This window comes from Phoca vitulina, unplaced genomic scaffold (genome assembly GCF_004348235.1).
Source record: "Phoca vitulina isolate PV1807 unplaced genomic scaffold, GSC_HSeal_1.0 scaffold9, whole genome shotgun sequence".
NCBI lineage: Eukaryota > Metazoa > Chordata > Mammalia > Carnivora > Phocidae > Phoca > Phoca vitulina.
In genome coordinates, this window is record NW_022589712.1 from 5587500 (window position 1) to 5613183 (window position 25684).

The 25684-nt window shown below is 48.0% G+C and overlaps 1 protein-coding gene and 1 long non-coding RNA gene across 3 annotated transcripts in view; one reads left to right on the forward strand and one right to left on the reverse strand.

The window, feature by feature from the left end:
• LOC116634358 lies at positions 1 to 25350 on the forward strand. Its single transcript, XR_004299957.1, has 4 exons — positions 1 to 149; positions 12812 to 12861; positions 15442 to 15635; positions 20646 to 25350. It is a non-coding gene; the product is annotated as an uncharacterized LOC116634358 (long non-coding RNA).
• Positions 15843 to 25684, reverse strand: part of PACRG (parkin coregulated) — a 509483-nt gene continuing 499641 nt past the window's right edge. For both annotated transcript variants that reach the window (XM_032407524.1, XM_032407522.1), the window contains one exon: positions 15843 to 16518. In XM_032407524.1, the coding sequence (XP_032263415.1) occupies positions 16358 to 16518 (161 nt within the window). In that variant the 3' untranslated portion in view covers positions 15843 to 16357. The remainder of the gene's footprint in view (positions 16519 to 25684) is intronic.

A 25684-nucleotide genomic window follows, 5' to 3' on the forward strand; every position in this document is an offset into this window, starting at 1 on the left:
AGGGCCGGGGAACTGAAAGTCCCAACCACTTGGCCCGGAAGATGTGTTCTACTCAGAGGGCGTGACATGTAGGAAGACGGCATGACGGAAAGGAGACTGTAGGAAGGTCTCTCTGGCTCAGTAGGCCAGCAGGCCGTGGGGCAGGAGAGGTAAGGAGAACCATCTGGAGGATGTGGGGCTTGGGCTGGAGGGCCTGGGTTAGTACAGAAGGCGCCAAGGGCAGGTGCAGGGGAGGGACCTTGCCCCTTCCTCTCTCTTCCGCTCCCCCCCCCCCCCCCCCCCCCCCGCTTCTTGGAGTTCATCCCTGCGGGTGCCTGCCCCACCCCTTCCTCCTTATCTACCTTTCACTCCCCTCTCTCTTCCTTTCTCCTCCCCTTCCCTGTCCCCTTCCCCACTCCCAGGTAAGTGACAGGCCCCACTGGCTTCCCCATGTTGGGGACTGCCCGTGGTCCGAGGGGTGGTTGGGCCTCTTCCACCTGGACCCCCTTGAAAGATGGATCGCTCCCTCCATGGCCCTGGATCGCAAAGTGGGGGGCTGGGGCGGGGGGGTTGGGGGTGCGCCTGAAGGCTTGCTTGAAGTGAAGCAGATGGTACTCTTGGCTCCATGGAGGTGACCAAAGGACATGACCTTCCTCCCGGCCTTTCTTTCGGGAAAGGAAGTCTTTGGAAGTTTGTAGCAACTGAATAAATCTCATCACTTTGATAAGCAGGGTCCCATTTCACTCCCCATGTGGAGAAACTCCACACTTCCTCTGATTGTTTCAGTTTATTGAATTTCAGTATGTGAGACATGATAGCCTTATTCCTGGGGAGTGTGGGGAGGAAGTGCAGGGGCCCGGCCGGGCCCACACTGGGCAGTGCAGGACGAGCAGCGCAGGCTGGGTTATTCTTGGGAGTTATTTTGATCTGCTGGCCCCCGTCAGCTCATGATTCTGTGCCCAGCCTCAGGGCCACGTAATGGGAGGATGAGGCGTTTCATTATAATAATAGACTCCGAGCTCACTGGAGGCGGGTGGCTCTCCGAGGGCATTGGGACCACGTTGTCTCGCTGGCTCGGGGTCCCTCCTCCCTCCCGAGCTCCGCTGGTGCCATCCAAGGGAGAACTAATTGCAGGGACGTAGGGGAGAACAGAAGGTGGGGAGCAGAGTGGCACAGCTTCTGAGGGCTCCCCAGGAATGAAACTTTCCTCTGCACTGCTCCAGGGAGCAGAAGTGACTCATGGGGAGCCTGACTCATGAGAGCAATGGGCGGGAGGGCTGGGGAGGCAGCTTTCAGCTTGACATAAGGAAGAATGTTCTCGCCATTAAAGCTGTTTAAAAAACGGAACCAAGTGACCAGTGAAATAGATGTCCCTGGCGTGGTGAGAGCTCACATCGATCAGGCATCTCCCACCCCAGCCCCACATTTTCCAATTTAATTTTTAAATTTAAGTATTTATTTGTTTTATAGACGTTTTACTTTGCTAGGCTGTAGCCACGAAGTGCCACATGCCGGGCAGCTTCAACAACTGCCATTCACTGCCTCCCAGTTCTGGAAGCTAGAAGTTCAAGATCCGGGTGTCGGCAGGGTGGGTTCCTGCTGAGGCTGGGAGGGAGAGTCTGTTCCGCTCCTCTCCCCTCGCTTCTAGGGGTCTGCAGGCAGTCTTTGGCGGTCCTGGGCTTGTGGAAGCATGACCCCATTCTCTGCCTTCATCCTCACACAGCCTTCTCCCTGTGTCCAAATTTCCCTTCATAAGGCCACCGGTGATATTGGGCTAGGCCCACCCGACTCCAGCAGGAGTATGACCTCATCCTAACTTAACTGATTACGTTTGCAATGACCCTCTTTCCCAATGAGGTCACATTATCAGTTACTGAGGGCTAGGACTTCAATATATGAGTTTTGGAGCAGGGAGGCACAATTCAGTTCATGAGATGTGGTACATATATATTGTAGAGATTCAGAAAACAGAGAAAAGAAGTCAAAACTTCCACATTTCTATTGCTCAGAGATGACCACCTTGAATATCATAGAGCATATCTTTCTGAAAAAGAGATCTTAAAATGGGACAAAATGTATACACTGTTCTGTACTTGCTTCATTCAACCATCTTTACCTTTCTGCTTCACTCAGTACATAACCTATATTCAAACTGTGTATTGTTTTGCTCAAACCAATAACCCACTCTAACCCATTGTTGTGTCCATTAGTCTCTTTAAGTGTCACCGTCCCTTTGTGACATTGGCTTAGTTGGGCAGTGATGCTACATAACGTCTCCCCTGCTGGATTTGTCTGACCGTTTCTTTGAGATGTCGTTTGGCCTATTCCTCCGTCCCCCGCGTCTCCGGGACACTGGGGCTCACTGTAGCCGTTGGCTGCTCTCAAGTGAGGTGTGTTTGCGTAGACGGCGTCACAACCACTTCTAAGTCTCTCGTGTCAACTGGCAGGAAATGTCTGGGTGACTCAGGCCGGGTCTTTCCAGGTCTGGGGATGGTGCCTGGGGGATCCTGCTTTGGCGGGGAAGTAGCAGCTGACCTCCAGGGCTCTGTGCGACACTGGAGTTTTGACAACTTGAAGGTTTCTGGTAGTTGAGACAGGAAGCCACCCTATCTGGTGGCAGCTGGCCCCGGGAGGCTGAGCCACCCTGATTGCCACCCTTTGGGGCCCACACTGATGCCAAGATTTCCAGTTCTGAGAAGTCCTGTCCTTGGATTCCCAACACCACGTCCACTAACGTGGGGTGATGGGGGCCGTGCTTTCTCACCAGACCTGTGCCTCCATAGTGGCCCAGCCCCACACCGCTGCGAGGCGAGGCCTTAGTGTTCTCCCATTTCCCTCCTAGACCATTTCCAAGAAAGACCATAGCTCTTTTTCTCCAGCATTTACAGTGTTTTTTTTTTTCTCTCTAGAGGATCAACTTATAATGCAACAGACAAACTTTATGCATATATTTGCTGATTTTTTTTTGACAAATGTATACACTTGTATAACCAAAACCTCCATCAAGATATAGAACAATCCCATCACTGGTGGTTTCCACGTATCCTTTCCCGGTCAGTCCTGGCCCACCCAGAGGTAACCGCCTTTTCCACCAGAGATAATTTTGCCTGTTCTGGAACTTCATGTAAAGGGAATCGACAGGATGTTTTCTCCCACTGAGTCTAGTTTGGGTTTCATCCATGGTGAGGCAGGTGTCAGCAGGTCATTGTCTTTATTTCCCGAGCAGTATGGCGTTATAGGAACATACTCCAGCTTATTTATCTGTTCTCCTACTGATGGACACTTGGGCTCTTTCCAGTTCTTTGCTATTATAAATAAAGCTCTACGAATATTCTTGTACAAGTAACTTTGTGTACAAATGTTTTCATTTCTCTTGGGTAAGTATCCAGGAGTGAAATTAGTGGGTCATAGTTGAAGTAGTTGCAACCCTTATTCTCTCATCAACAATGTATGGCAGTTCTGGTATTTATCAGCCTTTTAGTTTTTGTCATTCTGGTGGGTATGTGGTGGTATTTCAGTGCAGTTCAATTTTGCTATTTCCCCAGTGATTTATGGTGAGAGCTTTTTCTTACATGCTTATTGGCCATTTGTATAAATTCTTCTGTGACTGTAACTTCTTAAAATTAATTTTTCCCCTTTCCTTAATAAACACTATAGCTATTGTTGAGCTTATTCAAATAGGCATTGGACACATGAATCAAATTTCTTGCTCATCCTTTAGTGAAGAGAATCCAAGACATGCGGCTAGGAAGCGGTCTTTGAGAAGAAGCGAGGTCATATGTGTTCATCTTTTTATTCCTGCTTCCCACTGTCTGGATTTCTGCTGAGTTCGTCATCAGCAGGTACTGGAGGCCGGCAGACTGGTGCTGCTGACCCAGGACTCTATGGATGGTGTTCTCGAAGAGCATTCTGCTGCATCGGGAGGGCCACGGTTGGATGGGGCAAAAGGAGCAGAAAGACCCCTCTACCCTAAGGAGTTCACCTTCTGGGGCTTGGAGGGGGTGGGAGAGAAGTACAGAGCTTGCAGCTGAGGACAAAGAGGGGAGGATGCACCGCTTCCGGGACTGGACCCTTGGTGTTGGAGAATCCTGACGCCAAAGAGCTTTCTTCAAGTGTCAGGTAGAATGAATCCAGTTCTTCAAATGGAGAGTGACATTCGTTACCCTTCCTGGCCTACCCTTTGAGCCAGCTCAGATGGTTTGCAAGAGAATAATCAGAGCCTCCAGGGAGCCACCCGGAACTCGTGCCCCTGCCCGGTCTCCGCTCCCCGCCCACTTGGACGTGGCGACTCAAACTCAGTCTCATGCTCCCGTGATCACCCCTCATCTGTCCTTCTGTGGGTGTATCCCCTTCATTTAGAGGGACTCGTTTCATCGTGGGAGGATTTCACTGCTCTGTTTCTGTGGCCTTAGAAGCTGTCCAGGACTTTCACTGGGAGACCTTCGAATGGGCCACAGACATGGCGGAAGAGAGAAAGGAGAAACCGCTGGAGGGGGAAGGAGACAGGGGGAAGTGGGATGAGCAGCTGTCTGCCTCTGCCTCAAAGTTACATGCCCCTGGGGGGGTCGTGGCAGAGTGAGACTGAGGACCCGCCATCCACCGGAGGTCCCACAGTGCCCTAAGTACAGGTTTAAAACGAGTCTGGTGAAAAATAGTGATCAACAAATGAGCAGATTATGAGCATAAGAGCTTATAATCCAGAGAGATCTCTACCCTTTGTCTCCCATGGTGGGGATCCTTGTGATAAAAATATGCTCCCCCTTCCCGAGGGTTCTCATTTGTGACGGGATCCAACTGTTCTCCTTATTCCTTTAGAACAAGGTGCCATCAAGCCCCCCCCCCCCCCACCCCCAGAGCAGCAGTTCTAGCTCTTCAAGATTTACAAGAGAAAATAAGCTGGGACGCTCAGGGACAATAGTGGGGACGGTGTGGCCACGCGGTGTGACGGGCCCAGCGTGGGGCCCTGCCCCGGGACCCCCCGCAGGACGGGCCCGGCCCCTTGGGTCTGCCCACGCCAGGCCAGAAAGGATTCAGGGGAAGAGGAGAAGAAAGTGCAGCCCGAGCCAGCACAAAGCAGCTTCGTTGTGTGACCGCCATGGCGAGCTCTCCTCCCAGCAGAGGGACTGTGAGAAAGGGTTTGAGGCCGGCCCCTTTCCACCGCAGGGAACAGGGCCTCTGGCCTCGGTGCCCGGAGCCTGGGAGGGCTGCAGGCTGGTACGGGATGCAGCGGCATTGGCACTCCCAGGATGGCGCGTTCCCAGGCCCCGCAGACAACCTTGGCCGCGTCCCATTTCCTCCTGGAGAAAAGCTTTAGCCCCGTGAGGGGGGTAGGGGCTGCCGCATCTTTGGGGGGGGGGCCCAGTGCCCTCCCCTGCAGGGTGGCCCAGATTGGAGTCACTTGGATGTTATTTACTCCCTTCCAAAGGCCGGTGGAGGGGCCGCGGTGAGCTGTGTGGGAGACGTAGTATGTTACTCACTGGCCTCTGTGAGCATGGATTGGAATCCCAGAGTCTAATGCTTGGGAGGAACTTTGAGATCAAGACCTAGCCCCATCACCTCATGTTACAGAAGGGGAAACTGAGACCGAGAGGATTTAAGTGTTTGGTGGCCAAGAGCTCTCAGCTGCTTGGTGGCCTCCTGAACCCCAGCTGAGGGCAGGCCCTTTGTGCCCCTTGGAAGGGGAAAGGACATGGGGATGGGAAACTGAGAGAGGTCTCTGAGCCAATGAGGGGTGCTGTCCTGGTCGAAACCCCACAAGGGAAGTCCTGGGCAGATCAGCATCTGGGGGCGGGGGGTGAAGGCTCCAGGAAGGGATGCAAAATGCCATGAGCAGGGAGCGGGCGTTTGTGGAAGGCATCCTTCCCACCTTTGTGCGTTGGCCTTCGGCTGACCTGCTCTTTCTCGTTTCCTAACCTCTTGAAGGGGTTGATGCCGTTGTATGGATTCCCAGAATGTTAGGGTTATAAGAGACTTCTAAGTTTCCCTGGGCCAGATTTCTGCCCACTGTGGGAACCCCTTCGGGATGGTCTCTGGTGGTCCCTGGCCCTTCTTGAAGTTCCCAAAGAGAAGGGAAGTCTCTAGCTCCTTGGGCAGCCGGGCAGCTTCGAGTCAGGTTTAAACAGCGCATGGACCTTGAGTGTTCACACAGACCTCCAGCTCACGGGTGGGAAGCCCGATCTTGCTTCCACACGGCCCCCCTCGGAGATGCTCCAGCTGGCACGTGGTGGAAGGACTGGGGCCTTGTCTCTGGCATCCCCGTCTGCCAGCCGTGTGGCCTTGGACCAGCTCTTTTGCTGCTCCGAATGCCCATCTCTCATCTCTGGGACGGAAGTAGGGATGCTGTGTTAGCAGTGGTCTCCACGAAGTGTGTAGGGCCCAGTGAGCCTCCGCCTCACGCTGCAGGCCACGCATCCTGCTTCTTCCGTGTTCCTCGTGTCACTTACGACAGGGGCGCGGGCACAGAGTCAGCCAACGGGAAGAGAGCACGCACGGCCCCGACCCTGACCCCGAAGGAGCCTCGGATGATGGCGCAGTGGTTGCAGCCGCCCATCAGAAGCCAAGGCCAACAGAGACCCCGCGCGTCCCCTCGCTTCCTCCCCACCTGAGGGGACCCCGGCCACAGCCGCAGGGGCCCGTGCCCGGCGAGCAGAGACGTCGGGCCGGGCTGCACCGAGCATCTCACCCTGAGTCTGGCGGGAGGAAACGTGATCAAAGCCGTCAGCACCTCCTCCTCCGGGCCAAGGACGGGCCCCGTTCGCAGGGCCTGGGACTGAAGCGAGGAGGATTAATTGTGGGGCTCTGAAGGGAAAATTACAACTTTCATACGGAGCTTAAAATACACAAATTAAATCCCATCTGTCATTAAATCCCAGCTCCCTCTCACCCTGCTCTATGCCTGCGGTTCCTGGGAAATTAAAAAAATGTTTGTCCAACGACCGACGATCGATCCTGTTTTAAGGCCCAGGAGGGCCGGAAGCCCGTCTGAGAGAAGGGGGTGCTTGGAGGCTGGGGAGGCCAGGAGAGGAGCTGGGCGGCGCTCGCGGATGATCGCAGGCCGCAGCTCTCGGTAGGGTGAGCTGAGCCGAGCTGACATTTCCACTAAGAAAATGCTGAGGAAACATTTTAATGCAATGGAGTCAATGTTCACCGTGGCTCAAAATAAATGCTTTCTGGTATTCTGCAGCAACACCCCAAATCACCTCACGGTGAGAAACACGGAAGAAAAAACGTAGTCGTGTGCGTCGGTCTCCTCAGCGGTAAGCAAATGGGCGGCTCTGCGTGGGGTGTCCCCCCGGGTCGGTGCCGCAACGGTCCCATAACGCTGGAAATGACACCGCATGGCACGACCCAGCGCCCAGCACGTGCTGTCTCTTCGTGATCGCAATGGCCACGTGTTCTGAGATGGGCCTGTCGGGGCCTTCCGAGGGGAGGGTGTAGAGCTACATTGTATTATTTGTTGTACATTTATGGTACACGGGTCGCTATATGGCCCAGATGTCTTCTATTGAGAGGTTAAGTCTCAGGCACAGTTTTAAGTGGTTTTCACAAGATACCTCATTTAATCCTTCCAAAATACTCTTTCCTCCCGTCTTCCAAATGGGGAAACTGAGGCTTGAAGGATTCTACGGGAAGATCAACATTGTCCAGCAAGTAGGTGGTGGAGCTGCAATTTAAAACTTGACCTGAATCCCAACCAAATCCCAAGCCACCATTTCTCACCCCCTCCTGCCCCACACCCCCTCGCTGGACTTAATTTTACTTCTTACATTGGAATTAGATCGCTCCCTTTTCTAGCCAGTCCAGAAGGCCCACGAAACCCCCGGGGGTGGGGAGGGCCTTCTGGCGGCCCCTCTCGCTGCCAGAGAAGCAGAGCCCTCTATGCACTTAACCACTTGGTGGATTCTGACGGGTATTTTCCAGAGAAAGGCTTTATTCAGTCAGGACTCTGACCTCTTGTGAGGCGCTGTGGTATTTGTTAGATACGTGGCCTTTACTGTTAGTGACGTTATTAGATATTCAAGCAAGTCCAGAAAAACTCCGTCTGTTCCCTCCCAGTAAAGCGTTTTAATCAATTTCCTAGTTTGGGTCATTTTTGTTGTGCTCTGAATAAAGGGAAAAGCCACCTCAGAAGAGGAGAGTTTATTGCCCTCAGCACACAAAGATCCTCCAAATAGATGGGACTTGGGGCCGAGATTGTCACACTTCAGGAATGTTTTGCCGTTGGGTTCCCTCTAACCTGAAAATATTCTTTTAATATGGAGAATTCCTAGGGGAAATGTAAAAAGCCCACTCCTATGACATACTTCCCCCTCTCGAATGGAGCCTACTGACGGGTTATTAAAAATTTACCTTTTTGTCAATAAAGTTCTTTAGAGGACATTTTCCTTGCTGCATTTTAATGTAATGTTCACCGCCCCAGATGCATGAGGGACGAGACAAAGGGCCCTTTAAAGCTCTGGTTCTAGAAGGTTCCTACTTGGCATTTAGTGGAGCGAAGTGACACACGCGGACAGGGGTAGCTGTGGGATGCTCTCACCAACCTGGGAGACAAACCTTAGGCAGTGGGAGATGCCCACGCCGGCAGCGGACTTCGGGAAGGGGGCGAGGCGGCTAATGTGGTAAGCGAGCTGTTTGAGAACAGCTGCTCTGAATTCTCTGAATTCTCACCAGTTAGCTAGAAAGTTCCCCTTCTGTATTAATATAAGTAATTCAATTTTTTTAAGTTTCAAGTATAAAGATGACAACCACACTGAATATTTGGAAATGTGATATTGAACAGTGAGACTTTAAGCCCTTTTTTTTTTTTTTCTGGTAACACTTGAAGTAAAGATGATGGGTTTTTACCATTGGCTTTTTATTGGTTGGTTTAAACCATATTTTTCTAAGGTACACCTATTTGTTCTCTAGACTGAGGACATTTAGTTATCTTCCTGATGAGGGAAGTTGAGGTTTTCCTATCATTCATAAAGGCTACGTTAAATTAATTTCCCCAAAGGGTCCTATGCCAAATGGAAAATTGCAAGAGTGGCTGGCTTGAAAGCAGGGTCCATGGAGACCTGTGCCACAAAATCAACGACTTTTAGTGTAGACAGGCCTTCACAAGGGCTGGAATCAACGTCCAGGACAGAGGCCTTGGTTTGGAACTGTCATTCCCAGACTTTGCAGGGCATCAGAATCCCCTGGAGGTCTTGCTTAGACGCACAGGCTGGGCCCCACCCTGCAGTTCTGATTCAGCAGATCTGAGCAGGGGTCCCAGAACGTGAATCCCTCCCAGGCGATGCTGTTGTGAGGCCACGGACCCCACTTTGAGAACCACTGGGCTAGGATGTGCTGGGGGGTAACTCCGGGTGTCGATGGCTACTTCTGGTTAGCCTCCCTGAGAACATAGACTTAAATGGACATCTGAGTCCATTTGTGCTCAGTCCCCCACGGAAACATCCGTACGATTGTGGGTGTTTGGAACTGACCCTGACGGTCCTCCTGATTCTAGCCCGGTACGGTGTTCCTGGAGGAACCCGGCGGGAGGTACAGGAAGAGGAGACGGTGAGCCCGAAACCCAGCACCGCGTGCCAAAGCCATGTTGATGTTAGAGCTCACACGGAGGCTGTTGGTCCGTCTTTAGACAGCCAGATGGGCCCTGTGTTTCTGGGAGATGGGGAGGATATTTAAAACACTTTCCTCTGACCTGGTTTAAGCAGAATAATGAATGCCTGTCCCCACGACAGAAGAGCCTTTTTAAATTTTTCGAAGTCTGAGCATCTTCAGTGACTCTTATGTTGGACTGATAATTTTTTTCTCAGGACACCCCAGGGAAGTTCAGTATTCCCTGTCTGTCCGCCGGAACACGCGAGGAGGGGCCAAGCTCTCTCTGACAGTGGACCATCTGTGCCATTTTGTAAGGGCCACTCATTCACTGATTGAGCAAATGTTTACTGAGTTCTGACTCCACACCGGACATGCATCACGGCAAGGGGACACCATCACGCACAGAACAAACTCCCTGTGCTCACGCAGCCTGCGTCCGATGAACAAGCAAACGAATATGCACTAGTGTGTCAGATACTCATCAGTGTTTTGGGGCAAGTGAAGCAAAATAAGGGACAGAGAGTAGGAGGAAAGGGGGGCCGAGAAAGGCTTTTCTGAGGAAGTGACATTTAGCAGAGACCAGGAGGAAGCCGGGAGCGAGGGAGCGCAGCAAACGTGAGGGGGAGGGTGGTTGGGCTTCAGGCATTACAGAGCCTGAGGCCAGAATGTGCAGCCTGTTTGCGGGGCAGGGGTGAGGCCAGCAGAGCTGGAACATGGAGAAGTGGGAGACCAGGAGGCAGTGGGGGGTGGGGGGGTTGAGGTCAGGGAGGTCCGGCGTAGCCGGGAGCCACAGAGCGTGGGGAGCATGCGGCCATCGTGAGGTTTGGAGTCACTCTCAGGGACGAGGGGGTCATAGCTGGAGGGTTGGGAGTAGCTTGCTGATCTGAGGGGACCTATGTCTGAAGGGTCACTGACATCTGTGCATAGCATCCCCCTGGAACAGAAGTGAGTAGGCAAGGCAGTGGTCGGGCTGGAATGAGGAAGGACTCAGGATGCAGGCAGATATGCGGCCATCCTGATGATTTTGCAGACAGCACTCGCAAGGGATGGGACGTGGGATCAGAGAGAGAGGGAGAGCCAGGCAGGATTCTAGGTTTGGGATCTGAGTAAGTGGTGAAGTGGATTCCCGTTGACTGAGCTGGACCATGCTGGGCACGGGAGGAGACCGGACAAAGGTTTGGTTACACATGTCTGGTTTCATCATCCTTTAGACATCCAAGTGGAATGTTCAGTGGGGACTCGGGAAGCGGACATTAAGTTTGAGAATCAGGGGTGTATAGATAGCATCTGAAGCCCTGGGCCTGGGTGAGGTGACCTAGGGCCTGGGTAGAGAAGGGGAGGGAGGCGGAGGCCTAGCCATGGGGCCCTGACATATTTGAGGTCAGGAAGAGAAGAAGGAGCCAACACAGGAGATAAGAAAGAGTGGAGCATCTGCACATCAGTGAATCTCCCCAACAGGAGGCTTATCCTTTAATGGCATTTGTCCTGGTCTCCCAGGGGCCCCGTCACTAAGTGGGCACACAGCACATTCTGTTCTCTCTTAATGGAAGCATGCCATTTCTCAGTGCAAGAGCCCGGCTTCACCTCCTCACGAAAGCGTTCCTAATGTGGCATCCCACGGTGCATGGCTGGGGACAGGCACGTCTGGAAATGCCCTGAAATGACCGTCAAAGTACCGAGGGCCACGTGCTCTCCCCTGCGTAGACAGTGTATAGCTTCCAACAGATTCTTAAGGCAAAAGGAGGGGATATTTCTCAGTACTTTCTAAAGAACCGCAAAGCTGACGTGATACGTGTTTAGACTTATGGAACATGGGAAGAGAACAGACCCTTCTACCCAGATTGAAACTTACAGAAATTTGGCAAAGTAAAAATGAATAAAGGATCCAAGTACCTTAAAAAATATTCCCACTGGGGAAAGCAAACATCCAACTACTGAAACAGAGAAATGCAAATGAGCCAATGTGCAAAGAGCACTTTCCGCCAAGTATCATCATTAACTAGTGCGAGGAGAATCAGCTAATCAGAATCCAAGCAACTTGTAGGAAGACGCAAACCACATCAGTAGTAGGACCTAAGGTCGGGTAACATTGTGTGAGCATCGGTAATAAACCATTCCTTCCTCAGGAGATTGCGCTGAGCCACCTTCTGGACCGGACTATGTAGCTACTGCCTTTTGCTTTAATATCATCCTCAGCGCTTGAGCTGAAGGGGCAAAGGACCGTTAGTTAGGATTTCTCAGAAACAAAGCCTGATGGGGATTTTGGATTTCGCACTCACACATTTAAGACCGCAAGAGAGACAAAGGCGACGCGAGATATTATCAGCACCAGATTCAACACCAATACGTATTTTCCTGTGGAAAGTGCTCTTGATTAAGCCCAGCACATTTGTATTATTATTATTATTATTATTATTATTATTATTATTATTTTCCACTTTGGGGCAGAGAGGATGCTTGTGGTTCTTTTGTATTATAACAGCACGATTACAAATGGTCATGTGGCATGAGATCACGGTCCCATTTCGGAAAGGCCTTTCCATCTGAGAGCGCAGGTGGGCTCTCTCATTAGAGCAAAGCGGTGCTGAGTCTCGTGCACAAGGAGTAACCAGAAATTTAATGTACTTCAAATATCTTATTTTAGAAGACGTGAGGTTGGTTGAACTTGGGAAAGCCTTTCCTTCTGGGTCTCTAGAAGGCTATGGTGTTCTGGGAGGGCCCCCAGAGGGACACGTGGGTGGGGAAGGTGGACCATGAGGAGGACTTTACTGCCTGAGTGGCTCTGGTCTGGCTTGGAGCCCCGCTCATCTGCAGGCTGTGTGAGTGCAGAGGTCCTCCGGGACCCCGAATATTTAAACAGTGAATGTGAATTGTCCTGGTGTGAACGGGAACTTGGTCATTTTCAGTTTAGATCTGGAAGTGTCCCATGTTGGACGAACTTTGGTTAATGGGTGCTTTCTTAGAAAAGGGATACTTGCATGGAGACAATTGTTTAAAAAAACATTTGAGATTTTTCTGCCTTCACTTAAAATCCTATCAGAGAGTAGAAATTTCTATTTTGAAAAATGTTCAGGGAATATTTCCCAAGGTATATTACTTCTTTAAAATAAAATCAGTCTTGAGTTTCCCAGCCTCAGCTTGCAAAGGGCTAGTGACAAACATCTCAAAATAGCCAAAAGAAGTAAGAGATGCCGTAGGTATTGAAATAGACTTAACATGACTTCATTTTTACTTCTCTAAATTACAGTGCTCTGAGATGTCCCGCAGCCTACACAGAAGCTTCTCTAGAGAGCTCATGTAAGTAAATCCAGGAGGACTTAAAGCTTTCTTTGTTTAAGAAAACTTCAGTTTTGAAATCCTGTTCCCCAAGTATGCACCTATTTTGCAGAACCTTTGAACTTTGTATTTCTGCCTGACATTTTGCAGCTATGGTTGGGCCATAGCAATTATGTGCTGGGGTTCCAATGTGCTGGAAGAGGGAAGCCACTCTTGCAGGTGAGGGCGTACCTCCTGAGATGGCTTCTGGGAGGGCAGGCGGGCTTGTGGAAGCTCTGATGTCTTTCTGACCAGGTCCCGTGTTCTACCCAAGACCTGTGACCGTGAGGGGGGGGAGACCACCCCCTGGCCGATGGGGACCTCGTTAGACAGAGTGAGAACTGCCCCGCCCTGTGCATCCTCATGGATTGAGTACCTACCTACCTGTGGCAGGCACTGGGCTAGCTGCTTTCCCAGGAAAATCCTCCTAGGATCCCATTAGCCCACTGGGCACCCTGATGGGCTGACCACATGCATTTGTCATGTGATGCTTGTAACAAATCTGCAAAGAAGACATTGCAAAGCCTGTTCTGGGATGAGGGATTTGAGTTTTAGAGCATTTCGATAATTTGCCTGAAGTCACAAGGCAGTTACTTGGTGGAAAGAGATTCACACCCAGATCTGCCAGGTTCCCACTCCTGTGTTCTAGCCACTGTGCCCTGCATTGATCATTTGGCCCTTGCAGCGACCCTGGGAAGCAGAGGCTATTAGAGGTGATGAATCAGGTTCAAGTGACTGGCTCTGGGCTCCGAAGCTCCTGAGCACCAAGCTCACGGAGTTCCCGCCCAGATCTTGACTCTCACATTCAGGGCCTTACCGATTGCTTCCCCTGACTAACCGTGACACTGGGATGGCGCCTTCCAGTAAAAATAATACAATCACACACGATGCACAGGCAGACAAACACCGTTGCCGACACCAGTGATCGAGAGCTCCCACTTTTCATGGCTGCATTCCCTTAGGCATCTTTAAAAGGAAGTTTCAGTGTAAAAATGTAGGAGGTAGCAGGTGAAAGAAACCCCTGTCTCTTTTGAGTTAATCAGAAATTATTTGGGAGGGGTGCCTGGGTGGCTCAGTTGTTAAGCGTCTGCCTTCAGCTCAGGTCATGGTCCCAGGGTCCTGGGATCAAGCCCCACATCAGGCTCCTGCTCAGCGGGAAGCCTGCTTCTCCCTCTCCCACTCCCCCTGCTTGTGTTCCCTCTCTCGCTGTGTCTCTCTCTGTCAAAAAATAAATTAAAAATCTTAAAAAAAAAAAAATTATTTGGGAGAAGTAGAAGACAAACTTAGGGTAGGATCTAAAAAGCAGCCATTCCTATTTCCATCCTGGTAAAACAACGTATGAAGAAGAATTCTCCAGAGAACGTGGTGCTCTTATGGAGTTATTTTGGTTTTCTGCAAAATTATCTCCTTACAACAAAGAACTCATCATTGCCTTGGAGGAAGTACCATGTTGTCTGAAGAAAAACTCGTCATTATTCATAATGTTTCTTTTGGAAATAAAATGCCAAAGGTATAAGAAACTATACTAGGCCCTTCTCATGGATCACCTCTAGTCCTTAACAACATTCCTACAGGTAGGAATAATCTCTACTTTACAGCTGAGGAAACCTGACACTCAGAGAGAGTGAATAACTTGCCAGAGGCAGCAGAACTAGTAAGTGACAGAGCTGGAAGATTAACCCTGAGGTTTTAGTTCCAAGCCCAAGCTGGGGCTCTTGGGCCGGGGGGCGGATCTTCCTGCTCCCTGTAACAGGTGGCTGTCAAGAACATGACCCAGAGCAAGAAGGCAAGCCAGTTTCTGTCTGAGGCCAGCCTTGCTTCCATCTCCTAACAAGACAAGGCAGGAGATTCGAGTAGAACTTTCCAAGGCCCCAACAAGTCACCATCTTTCTGACAGTCTCATGGATTTGGGTGTCCCTTCAAATTCATCAGTGACGCCAAGGCAAGAGCTAATAGGTGTAAGTGAACATTGCAGTTTGGAGAAAAACGTGCCTTAACCTGTCAGTGTGTGCTTCTGACTATGCCTTTTCAAAATACACACGAAAGCCACTTTGTTTTACATAGTCATGCATCTCTGTTTATCCTAAAAAATGCTTACAGAAACTAGGTGGTGGTAGCTACTTAGATACTAGATTTCGTATGCTGAGCCAGTCATTAAGGAAGACGAATTATGAACCAGTTTTCAAATTTGGTGTTTGCCTTTGGGAACTTGAGTCTTAAATAATTAGTGACAGTAACCTCGAGGCCAACGCTCGGTGCACGTGGAACGCATTCTGCGTCTTCACTTTTGTGCAGAAACCGCACTTTGCTACACAATGAGATACTTTAGGCTATGCATTTCTGGGCAGTTACAGCATTTCTCAGGTGTGCGAAGTCAGTGTTCCGTCTTTATGACGTTTTCTGGGCTGAGTTTCAAACGCCCCGAGCTCAGCACCCGGCATGCCTAAGAAGCCATTGTTGGGGCTGCCTTATGGTTGGGTTTCTCTTTGGGCGCCTTTTTTTTCTTTCTCAGTTGGATGAAAAAGTACATGTTCTTAGTCTTTTTTTTTTTTTTTTGGTTAGAATAAAATTCCAAAATACCGCCTCAGACCTACAGAGAGGAGAACCCATCCACCTCGTTGAGATCGGAGGCAAAGGAAAGGAGAATTGCCAAAGAATCGTTAAGATGCATATAAGTTATTCTCGAAAATGATCGAAAGCCCTGAGCAAACTGCTGGATGACATCTTGTCAAGAACACACTGGGTCCTCAGACACGGTGGGTAATAACGCGGAGGGACAAGCATTCACGCTAGCATTTTTTATCGTGTTTGCGTGCTGCATTTCACACCCCCGACCCCCAGTCCCCCCCCAAACACGCACTGGAAAGCCCCGCAAGCCCAGATGACTAGTGGGCTGGACGCATTCATTACGTTGGTAGCCGAGGTTCATAAGAGGCCACAAAACTGTCCTTCTGCAACTGGAATAGAGATTCAACAGTTTTATTGAATGTCAAAGCACAGAGTTCTGGCCAGCTGCTGGAGAAGTGCTGCGGAACGAGGGTTTTTCTTCCATGACAAACACCTATTACGCAGTCAGCATAAACTCTTCCCTTACAACCTCTGACATCACCCTCGGGGCAGGCAGACACAGAACAGCAATTGCTGAATTGCACATGAAAATTATAGTTTTATTGTCTATACAACTGAAGGTTTAACTCGGACTCCTGCTTCTGTCCGAGCTGTATAAAGAAGCAATTCTTCTTTGAGAACAAATAAGCACAGTACGCTATTGTAATCTAAGAAACAGGCACTATTTATGTATTGGAAAGCCTTGCTCTCAATAGGGCTAACGGTCCAATGGCCCATAAGCCACTATTTTAGCAGCTGTAGAAAAGAAAGCTGTAGAAGTCACCAGGAATGAGATGCGGAAAGCAGCAGAGATGGATGACGGGAGCGCGGGACCGGGAGGGGAGCCCGCGCCGCCCCAGCCGCCCGGCCGCTAGTTGAGCACGCACGACTCGTAGGTGGGGACCATGTACTTGATGTTGATGAACGCGTCCTCCCCGCCGTAGCGCTCGAACGCTTCCAGCGTCTCCTGGATCAGGTCGCCGATGTTCTCCCTCTTCTGCTGGCTGTAGTCGATGCCATCTCCCGAGTTCACTGGTTCAAACACACAAAGAGCCCCGTTATTGTGCCGTTTTCTCCAAAAAGCCCTACACATCCATCTAGGCATTTTCTCCGAATGCTTGTTAGGGGATGCAAGCATGCAACACGTTCTAGGTGATCATGCGGAGTTTTAGGAGCGCTAACAACTCTATAAAAATACAAAGCCCCACACTTGAGCTGATGAAAACTCCTCTGAACTAAAGAAACAGCAGACTAAACCTAAGTGGGGTGATCACAGTTACATGACAGATCACAAATCTCAAGTCTGACAGCGATAAAGAGTGTCTCTTGGACCCTGAGTTCTTCAAAGTCCCGACAAAGGAACGGTCTCTCATCAGGGTGTTGGCCCCACGCGGTTTGAACGGATATACTTGGGGAGGAGAGGCTGAGCCCGTCCCTGTGCCTTTGGTGATGTTTTATCTGCTCCTTCTCCAAGTGTCACTCATCTGCAATGGTTTCCATCACCCCGGGTGTGGGTGGGCTAGGAGGAAACCGCCTTTCCTGCTGTGGCTGTTCTTGCTCATCACTGAGCAGGACAAGAGCTATGAGTTATGGTTTCACAGGGACCCAGCCAAGGCCGGGCCTCGAAGAGCCTTGAAGGGGCCTCTGCAGCTTCCCCTCAGGTTCTATGAGGGAAGGACTCCCAGGATTGGTCCTCCAACTCAGACCATTTGGATGAGAAGTATCTGATTGCGCCCAACCTGTATGATGTCTGCAAGAATTACCCTACCCAGGCCGGGGGGGAGTCTGACTAAAACAGAGACCCTTGGCTTCCAGCCAGAGGATGGAGGTCCTGAGAGGTTTCCCCCAGTAGCTGTCTTTGACACACATTCATGCTGCACTTCACTCACAGATTTCCAAGGGCTTCAGCCACACCTGTGCTCCCAGTAAGCGGGGCATTATTAGGCCTCTGCCGAGTTGCTGACGTCACCCCATCTTATCTCTGCTGAAGTGAGGTGCAGCGGATGGGCTTGGGCCGTGGCCGCACAGGGCTGGGAGCTGCAGATAGAAGTCCTTATTCTATCCATATTTCAAGTATGGCTCCAAAATGTGGATTTTGCTTGAATATGAAAATTATAGAGGGAAAAATGGTATTTCAAACTTTTTTCCTCAGTTATTTGGGACACTTAAGAAAAGACTGAGTAATGGTTCAGACCAGTATTAAAAGTAACAATTGCAGCCCCACATGGCAGAGATAAGCAGTTCTTTTGCTTGATTTTTCCAGAAACTTATTAGAGAAATATCACTGTCTTCTGTAACATAAGGAAAATGGGAATTGCTCTCCTGGTTAGTTTCTTTTGGTTGGTCTGAAGGCAGGCAGAAATATCACTAATTTTCAGAAAGTGAAATTATGAGTCAAAAAGCTATGGTGTATATTAATTTTTTGTAACAAATGATCTTATAATGCAAAGCCATTGTCATTAGGTGGGGTTTTCTTTTTTTTTTTCCTAGAGAGAGAGTGCACGCTTGCACGAGAGAGCGTGAGGTAGGGGGGAGGGGCAGAGGGAGAGGGAGAAAGAGAATCTTAAGTAGGTTCCATGCCCAGCGCAGAGCCTGATGCAGGGCTCAATCTCACAGCCCTGAGATCATGACCTGAGCTGAAACCAAGAGTCGATGCTTAACCAACTGAGCCACCCAGGCACCCCAATTAGGTGGGCTTTTCTTACTCATGATGGAAGCATTTCTGTGATAGCATAGAAAGCTCGATTTAATGTAAGGATATGAAGGGGCATATGCACCCCAATGTTTATAGCAGCAATGTCCACGATAGCCAAACTATGGAAAGAGCCAAGATGTCCATCAACAGATGAATGGATAAAGAAGTTGTGGTATATATATACAATGGAATATTATGCAGCCATCAAAAAATGAAATCTTGCCATTTGTAACAACATGGATGGAACTAGAGGGTATTAGGCTAAGCGAAATAAGTCAATCAGAGAAAGACAAGTATCATATGATCTCACTGATATGAGGAATTTGAGAAACAAGACAGAGGATCATAGGGGAAGGGAGAGAAAAATGAAACAGGATGAAACCAGAGAGGGAGACAAACCATAAGAGACTCTTAATCTCAGGAAACAAACTGAGGGTTGTGGGAGTGGAGGGGGGTGGGAGGGATGGGGTAACTGGGTGACGGACATTGAGGAAGGTATGTACTATGGAGAGCGCTGTGAATTGTGTAAGACTGATGAATCACAGACCTGTACCCCTGAAACAAATAATACAGTGTATGTTAATAAAAAAATAAAAAAAATTACTTACAAACCAGAAAAAAAAAAAAGCAAGCTTGATTTAAGTTAAAGTTTGATGTACAGGGTAGTTGATCATCCTAAAGAACCAAATATAAGTTACTATAGAATAAATAAGACATAAGATGTTTGAAAAAATATTTTTACCCTATTGCTTTTGAGCAAAAGATAAACTTTTTAAAAACAAAAATGTAGACAAATGCACACTTAAAGTAACAGGCCTATTTTTTTCCCCTTTAGATTTACATGGTGATGGGAGGAGAGAATCCCTGCAGTCAGAATTGCCCACTAGGGAAGACAATGTGGTATTAATCCACTTGGGGGAACTTTCCAAAAAAAGAAGGTCTTTGAGTTGAATTAAGAGAGAAGAAGGAAGCTCACGTGCATGTGCGTGTGTGTGCGTGTGTGTGTGTGTTGGAGGGGGTCATTGATATTTGTTACAGGTGTAAAGAAAAGATCTTAAGGAAGAAAGTCCAAAGAAGGCAGGAAAGACAGTCAGAAAAAGGGGCAGGAGGGTCAGAGACAGATCATGTGTGATGAGGGTGATCAATATCAGAGAACGCATCTGTTAGGAACAGCTTCTGCTTCCCAGAATTCCAATCAGAATGGGGACGAATGTCCAGCAGGGGTCTTTAACTGATCTTTCTGTGCCTCTTTTTCCAAGATGACATTCCTGATACACTCCTCCTGGCCATGAAAGAGGTGGACTTAGGGAGAAGGTGGCATGAGCTATAAGCCCATTGCACAAACCCCTGGAGGACACATGGCAAATACAATTGGTGATGGTGCTGAGTGGTGACAGCCTTGGTCTAGTTCCTTATGGCAACAATACATAAATTAATCACTAATAAATGGCATCTTTTGTTGGCATATTAGTCAAAAGGTCAAGAACTGAATAGATCACGGGACAGACATATTTTCCTGATGGAGGCAGAGGGGGTTGGAAAGTCTGCACACAATGGAAAGCTTAACACACCCTGTTTTTCCCACTGCCTTCCAGAAGGCTACAATGACAAGCAACACTTTATTTCAATAATAACCTATTCTTACTTTTTAAAAAATATTTAACTGTAGGAGTAAGTAAACTATGTAGCTTTTTTGTTTCTCAACAGTGTATAAACCCAAATGATAAAAGAGAACAGAACAGAACAGAAGTTGCTTATTCAAAAAGTGAGTTGGAGTTGGCATATTTTGTGGTTGCAGAATGTATATCACTGGGGCAGAAAAAAGACCAAAAAGGAACACATCCCTTATTCGGCATGCTTTTACGATGACAGGGCACAGTTTAGTGTCAAACCATGCTGAGAGGCAGGTGAGCAATATGGTCTCCATTTCCAAACAGCTATATTGCCCGTTTCTTTGAAAATCTAAACTGGAGCTCACCATTTTCAATACATGTGAAGCTGTTGGAAAGGAGACTTGTAAGAATAGGGTACTTTAAAAAAACCCAAAACCCAGATGTTATTTACAATCGTCAATTCTGATTAGGAAGATGACATTTCTATTTAGGAAGCTAGGAATCTGTTTTATGTCCAGCAGCTGGAAAGATACATCGATGATGGAAAAGATATGTTTTATTTATAACCAAACAAATAGGACTATAACAAAGGTGTAAGCCAGATTGCTTTTCTAAAGGATAATAGGCAAGCAGAGCAGGGTGCAGCTTCTCTTCTTGGAGATTCTTTCATGCAGGAGGCATACAGGTAGTGATTGAAAGTTGCGCCTGGTTAGGGACCCTCGTAAGTGCATTTATTAATCTGCATGCTGGAGTGGTTGATGATGTAGGCAATACGTTTCATCACATGCATACTTTTTTTTTCTATATACCCCTCTTTAAACTGCCCTGATCTGGATGCTTTCTCTTTCCAGGAGCCATATTGGTCAAAACTGGGATATATGGATCCCCGTCTTGCATCTGGCACCAGCATGCTCCCGGTGATGAACTCAGCTTGTCTGAGACGTGACTACGGTCACACCTCGTCACCAAGGGCCACCTCAAAGGGGAGCTACGTGAGACACATCTGCATTTCACCCAGATATTTGCCGTGTAGCGGACATGGACCACAGCAGATACGCATCACGTAGGATTCTGATGACATATTCTCTTAGCACTTTTGTGATTTCTAAACCATGTAGAAGCTGCATTCTTTCCCTCTAGTTAGCGTGATTACAGGAAGGGGGGGAAAGGAGGCAAGGGAAGCAAAGCCAGAAAAAAAGGGGACACTTTTGGTGGCCGGAGCAAGGCCTTCCCACGTCAGCTGAGGTTGGTCCCGGCAGTCATTACGACGTGATGCCCTCTGTAGACCGAGCACTCTACTAGGCACCGCAGGGTAATGCGATCCAGGAAGAACCGGCTCTTGTCTTTGGGAGAGCTGATCACCTGCCTGGGGACCTCTGAGCACCCTCTTGTAGAATGCCTTGATCACAAACAGGCACCCTGGAAGACAGTACGGGCTCATGCACCCTGGCCTCACGGACCCTCAGTGCCACAGGCACCCCCCTTGCTGCTTGTCTTGTCTCGGGGACCTGTGTCCTGAGAGCACCCTTATCTGTGTGTTTCCGTCAGATGCCCCAGACTTCCTACCTTAGAGACGTGGACGGCCACAGCGAGGCTCAAGCAGTTACATTCCAATTTGGATTTTTCTGACTCTTAACAGTTTTGGCTAAAAACTCTTTAATGTTGAATGTGGAGATACTCTCATGTGAACAGTACTACACAAAGGTGTTATTTGGAAGCGAAAGCACTATTTAAGGCATCGGAAATATAAAACCCATAACTGCTTACCTGGGGTGGCTTATTCCACACGCCTCAAGTATTTATGTGATACCAACAGATGAAATAATTTATAAACTCGACCTGTACTTCCTGGGTGTGACTAAGAAGATGGCCAGGCACAACTTCCAGAAGGGAAACGCTTCCGTGGGCTTGGGGGATGTCCTGGCTGGAGCAGCACCTTGGCCCCGAGGGCAGAGCAGGACCCCCGCGGGAGACACCTGAGTGCTTTCAGAAGCCAATGAACCACACACTTGGAGAGAAAACGCTGGCTTGGGAAACTCCGTTAAAGAGCACCTGAGCGGATCGGGAGATGATGAGAAGGGTTCAAATGCTGTCCAGACTGTTGTCACTTTGCTCAATACTGACTTTTGGAAGCTGCGACTTTGTGATGTTAACTCCCCACGCTCAACAACCACAGCGGTTCGTGTCGCCTCGCCCGGGTACGACAGCACCTTGAACAACTGGAGAAATCAGCACATTTCTCAGACAAAGGGGCGATTAACCTGACAGAGCCACATTCACTGCGGCCACTGACCGCACCAGACAGTGAGCCGGGCGAGCCGAGCTCGCAGCGCACCTCGGGCTAAATTACAGCCCTAAAAGGGGGCTTTGAAAGAAACCGCTACTGACGCGTCATGGTCTGGCTACACCCGCCTCTGGCCAAGCGAGTGTGGGGTCTAATGCGTTGTCGAGCGTGGCCACTTTGCAGACACCGTATTTGAACGTGAATCCAGGCCACGTCCAGCCCGAAGCGGTTCTCAGTACGAGAGCATCCGTTGATATAAAGCGACTTGCAGAGGGCACATTTGTCGCACCTGTTCCCCAGGCGAAATGGCTGGTGAGCTGAGTGGGCAGCGAGGACGCTGGTCCTACGGTGTGTGGCCCACCGGGGCTGGACCAGGTCCCTGAGGCAACACTGAGTGAAATTAAAAAAAAAAAAAAGTGCTAACAGAAGAAACCAAATCGTTTCTTTCTGGATCAGAAAAGGCACTTTTTGGTTTCTCAAATGCTGCACTGAGCTATTTCAGGAGCTCTAAAGACCTGGTGTGAGGTGCTTGCCCTGTCAGGACCTGTAACCTGCGCGGGCCACCCTCCCAGCAAAGCTGCGTCCCTTCGGGCTGGGTGTCGTGACGTCATCGCTGCGGAGCTCCGAAGTGAGCCCTTGAGGCCTGGGTTCAGCGCGCGGCAGGTATGTGTAGGTGCAACCTACGGCCAATATTATTATTACTATTACAGGATGTTTCTTGATCACATTGAACCATCACAGATTTTCTGTTGGATGATTCCGAACAAATTTTTCCTTTGGGTGTAAAGGATTTAGCAATTACAAGATTGAGATGACCCAAACAGGAATTCCCTGGGCACACTTAACTGGTATTTAAACAGATGTCAGCTTCAGTAGAATAAAACTTACATTTTCCAAACGAGATTTATTAAAAAGATAACTCTTATCAAAGATGTCATTGAAATGATATCTCATAATACTGATGAAATGGTTTAGAAAGGGTTGCTTTTGAATTTTTTCTTTTTAATCTAAGAAAGGAAGAAAAGAGAAACAAAAGATATATCTTACTTTTTAAGAAATTTTCACTTTCAAGACCTAGCTTAAATCGTCAATATTTGCTTTACTCGAAATATCTCTCTATTTGGTTAGCTTGGACCCAATTTACTGTAGAGAAACAGTTCCCTGTTTTGGAATAAAAGGGCTTTCTCCCGTAGAGTTTGGAAAAGTACTGTGGAAACAATTGTGAATTCCAGTCTGATCCTTTTTGGAGATGAGGGAATAGAGGAGAAAGTGAAGCGGAAAGAGAATCCTATAACTCAATTCATTTTTCTACACTGAGAGAAGGACACTTTTGGGGAGATGTTTTGAGGGTCATCTGCTTTTAGAATCCTAAACCAATGCTTCTTTTGTTTTCTTTCTTAGCTTTGCTATGGTACTTTGAGGGAACTGATCTTTTTTTTTTCTTCACCATAACGTATGTCACCCCATTCGGAATTCTAGGTGTTTCCATGTTTGGCTTAAGCTTAGTCACCACTTCCTTGTTGACTTCTTATCTTCTTAGAAAGTGACGGTTTGCAACATACCCTCAAGTATGACTGTACAATGGATATTTCCAAAGTGTTCATTCATGGGGGTGTGAATCAAAGTTGCAATGCTTTTGCAACCAATAACTTATAATAACCATAGCATTTGGCATGCTGGAGATGCCCAAGGGCTTAAATACTTCAAATCTTCTCAGATCTTGTTGACATTAATGAAATTCACAAGATTTCTTTCCTCTGAAGATAAAAGCTTTGAAGCAAGACCTCGATTCCCAGCTGGATGTCTCTCTCTCTTCCTCTCTTTTGACATAGGGGCTGGGGGACTAAAGCAAGAGGCTACTAAGCCAACACAGTTTCAACAGCTCAAGGAAGGGTTTTCATCTTCTGAATGGGGCCACTGATCACTTGTGAAATTGAAGATATCATGGATCTTGGCCCAAGTGTCAATTAAATATTAAAATTCTCCTTCAGAGAGACAATGAAAATTTCTAAACAATTGCCATTCCCCAACTGCAAATTAGATGTATTTCTATATAAATATTAATAATTATGACATTAGAATGTACTGGCTCAGTAAAAATAACATTGGATATCAAGGCAAATGACTTGTAATATAGTTTTTCAACAACTTAGCAGCTTCAATGTTCAATAACTCACTAGATGCTTCACTCTGGACAGGTTGCTTAATTTCTCTGAACCTCAGTTACCTCCCCCATACAAAGAAGGGATTGAACTTTGGGTGATCTCTGGTTCCTACCATCCTAACATTACGTTTTGTAAGATCACAATATAACTTGGAACATGCTTTTTGGAAATGATGGTTCTTCAAGAGATGCATTGTATTTCAACTGAAAAGATGATCATAAAGCAAATGTATAATTCTTCAAAGTAAGTCACAAATCTTAAAGCATCAAATTCATCTTTCAAATCAAATTCTAAGAAAACCTGAAAGGCCTAATGGTTATATCATTCTAGTTAAGAAAGAAAACACTGTCAAAAAGTCAAATTATTTGTTGACACACTGTGAAAAGCGATTCCATTCTGCTATTTCAATAAGTCTATATAGATTTTGACTTCTTAGACTAAAGACCAAATGTATGGGTTGATTTTTTTATATATATATTCAATTGATAGTGATTTGATCAAGATTACAAAAAAGCAAGTTAGGTTCATCTCTGATTAATGACTATTTTAACCTGGAAGTTATACTGAAAAAAATAGGTGGGTTGACCAATTTATCCCTCTACAGGATGATTATAACAATAGGTGCAGTGGTCATTGAATTAAACTGGATTCAAGTTTTGAAGTGAAAGTGTAGCTCTTTTCTCATTGGCCAACAGGATTCAATGAGCAGACTGCTTCTAAAAAGGAGCAGAGAGTTCTATGTCCAGCTCTGTCTTAAATCTATTTCTCGCTGGCCTATCTCATGGTGGAGTAATAATAATAACAGTAATGATAACATAATGTCACTTAAAACAAAGACTAGCCCAATGAGCTAGGTGCTATTATTGACTCCCCTCCATAGACAAGCAAACTCAGCTTAGGGAAGTGAAATAGGTCAACAGAGCAACAGAAACAGCGGGTGATCCTGCAGACAGAAACAGAGAAGTCGTGGCAGGTGTCTGCTGGATTGCAACAAGAAGGATGATAGGAAGACCCAGAAAGAGAGGTGTCAGCATCCTACATCAACACAGGGAGGGCGCAAGGTAGCAGAAGCTCTGCCTTTCTAGCTGTAGAAGAATTTCAAGCCCGTAGAGGAGGAACGCCATCGGGGGAGAGGGTCTAGGGGAATAAATGTGGGGTGGGGGGGCAGATATTGGACTTGTGCAACCAATGCATTCGTGTTTCACGGGGCAGCAAACTGCTCATCTTAGCCTCCTTTTTATGATATGGACTATTATGCTATCTTTACTTTATCGTAAGTGATTGAAATAATGACATCCTTCACAGAGATGTGCAGAAAGACAAAAATCAGGGCTGGCCAATTTCAAGGACTTTTTTTTTTCAGTGCCATACAATACGTGAGGAATAGGGGAAAATTCTAGGATTAATTTCACATTCCATACGCCCATCTTTATGAGCATTT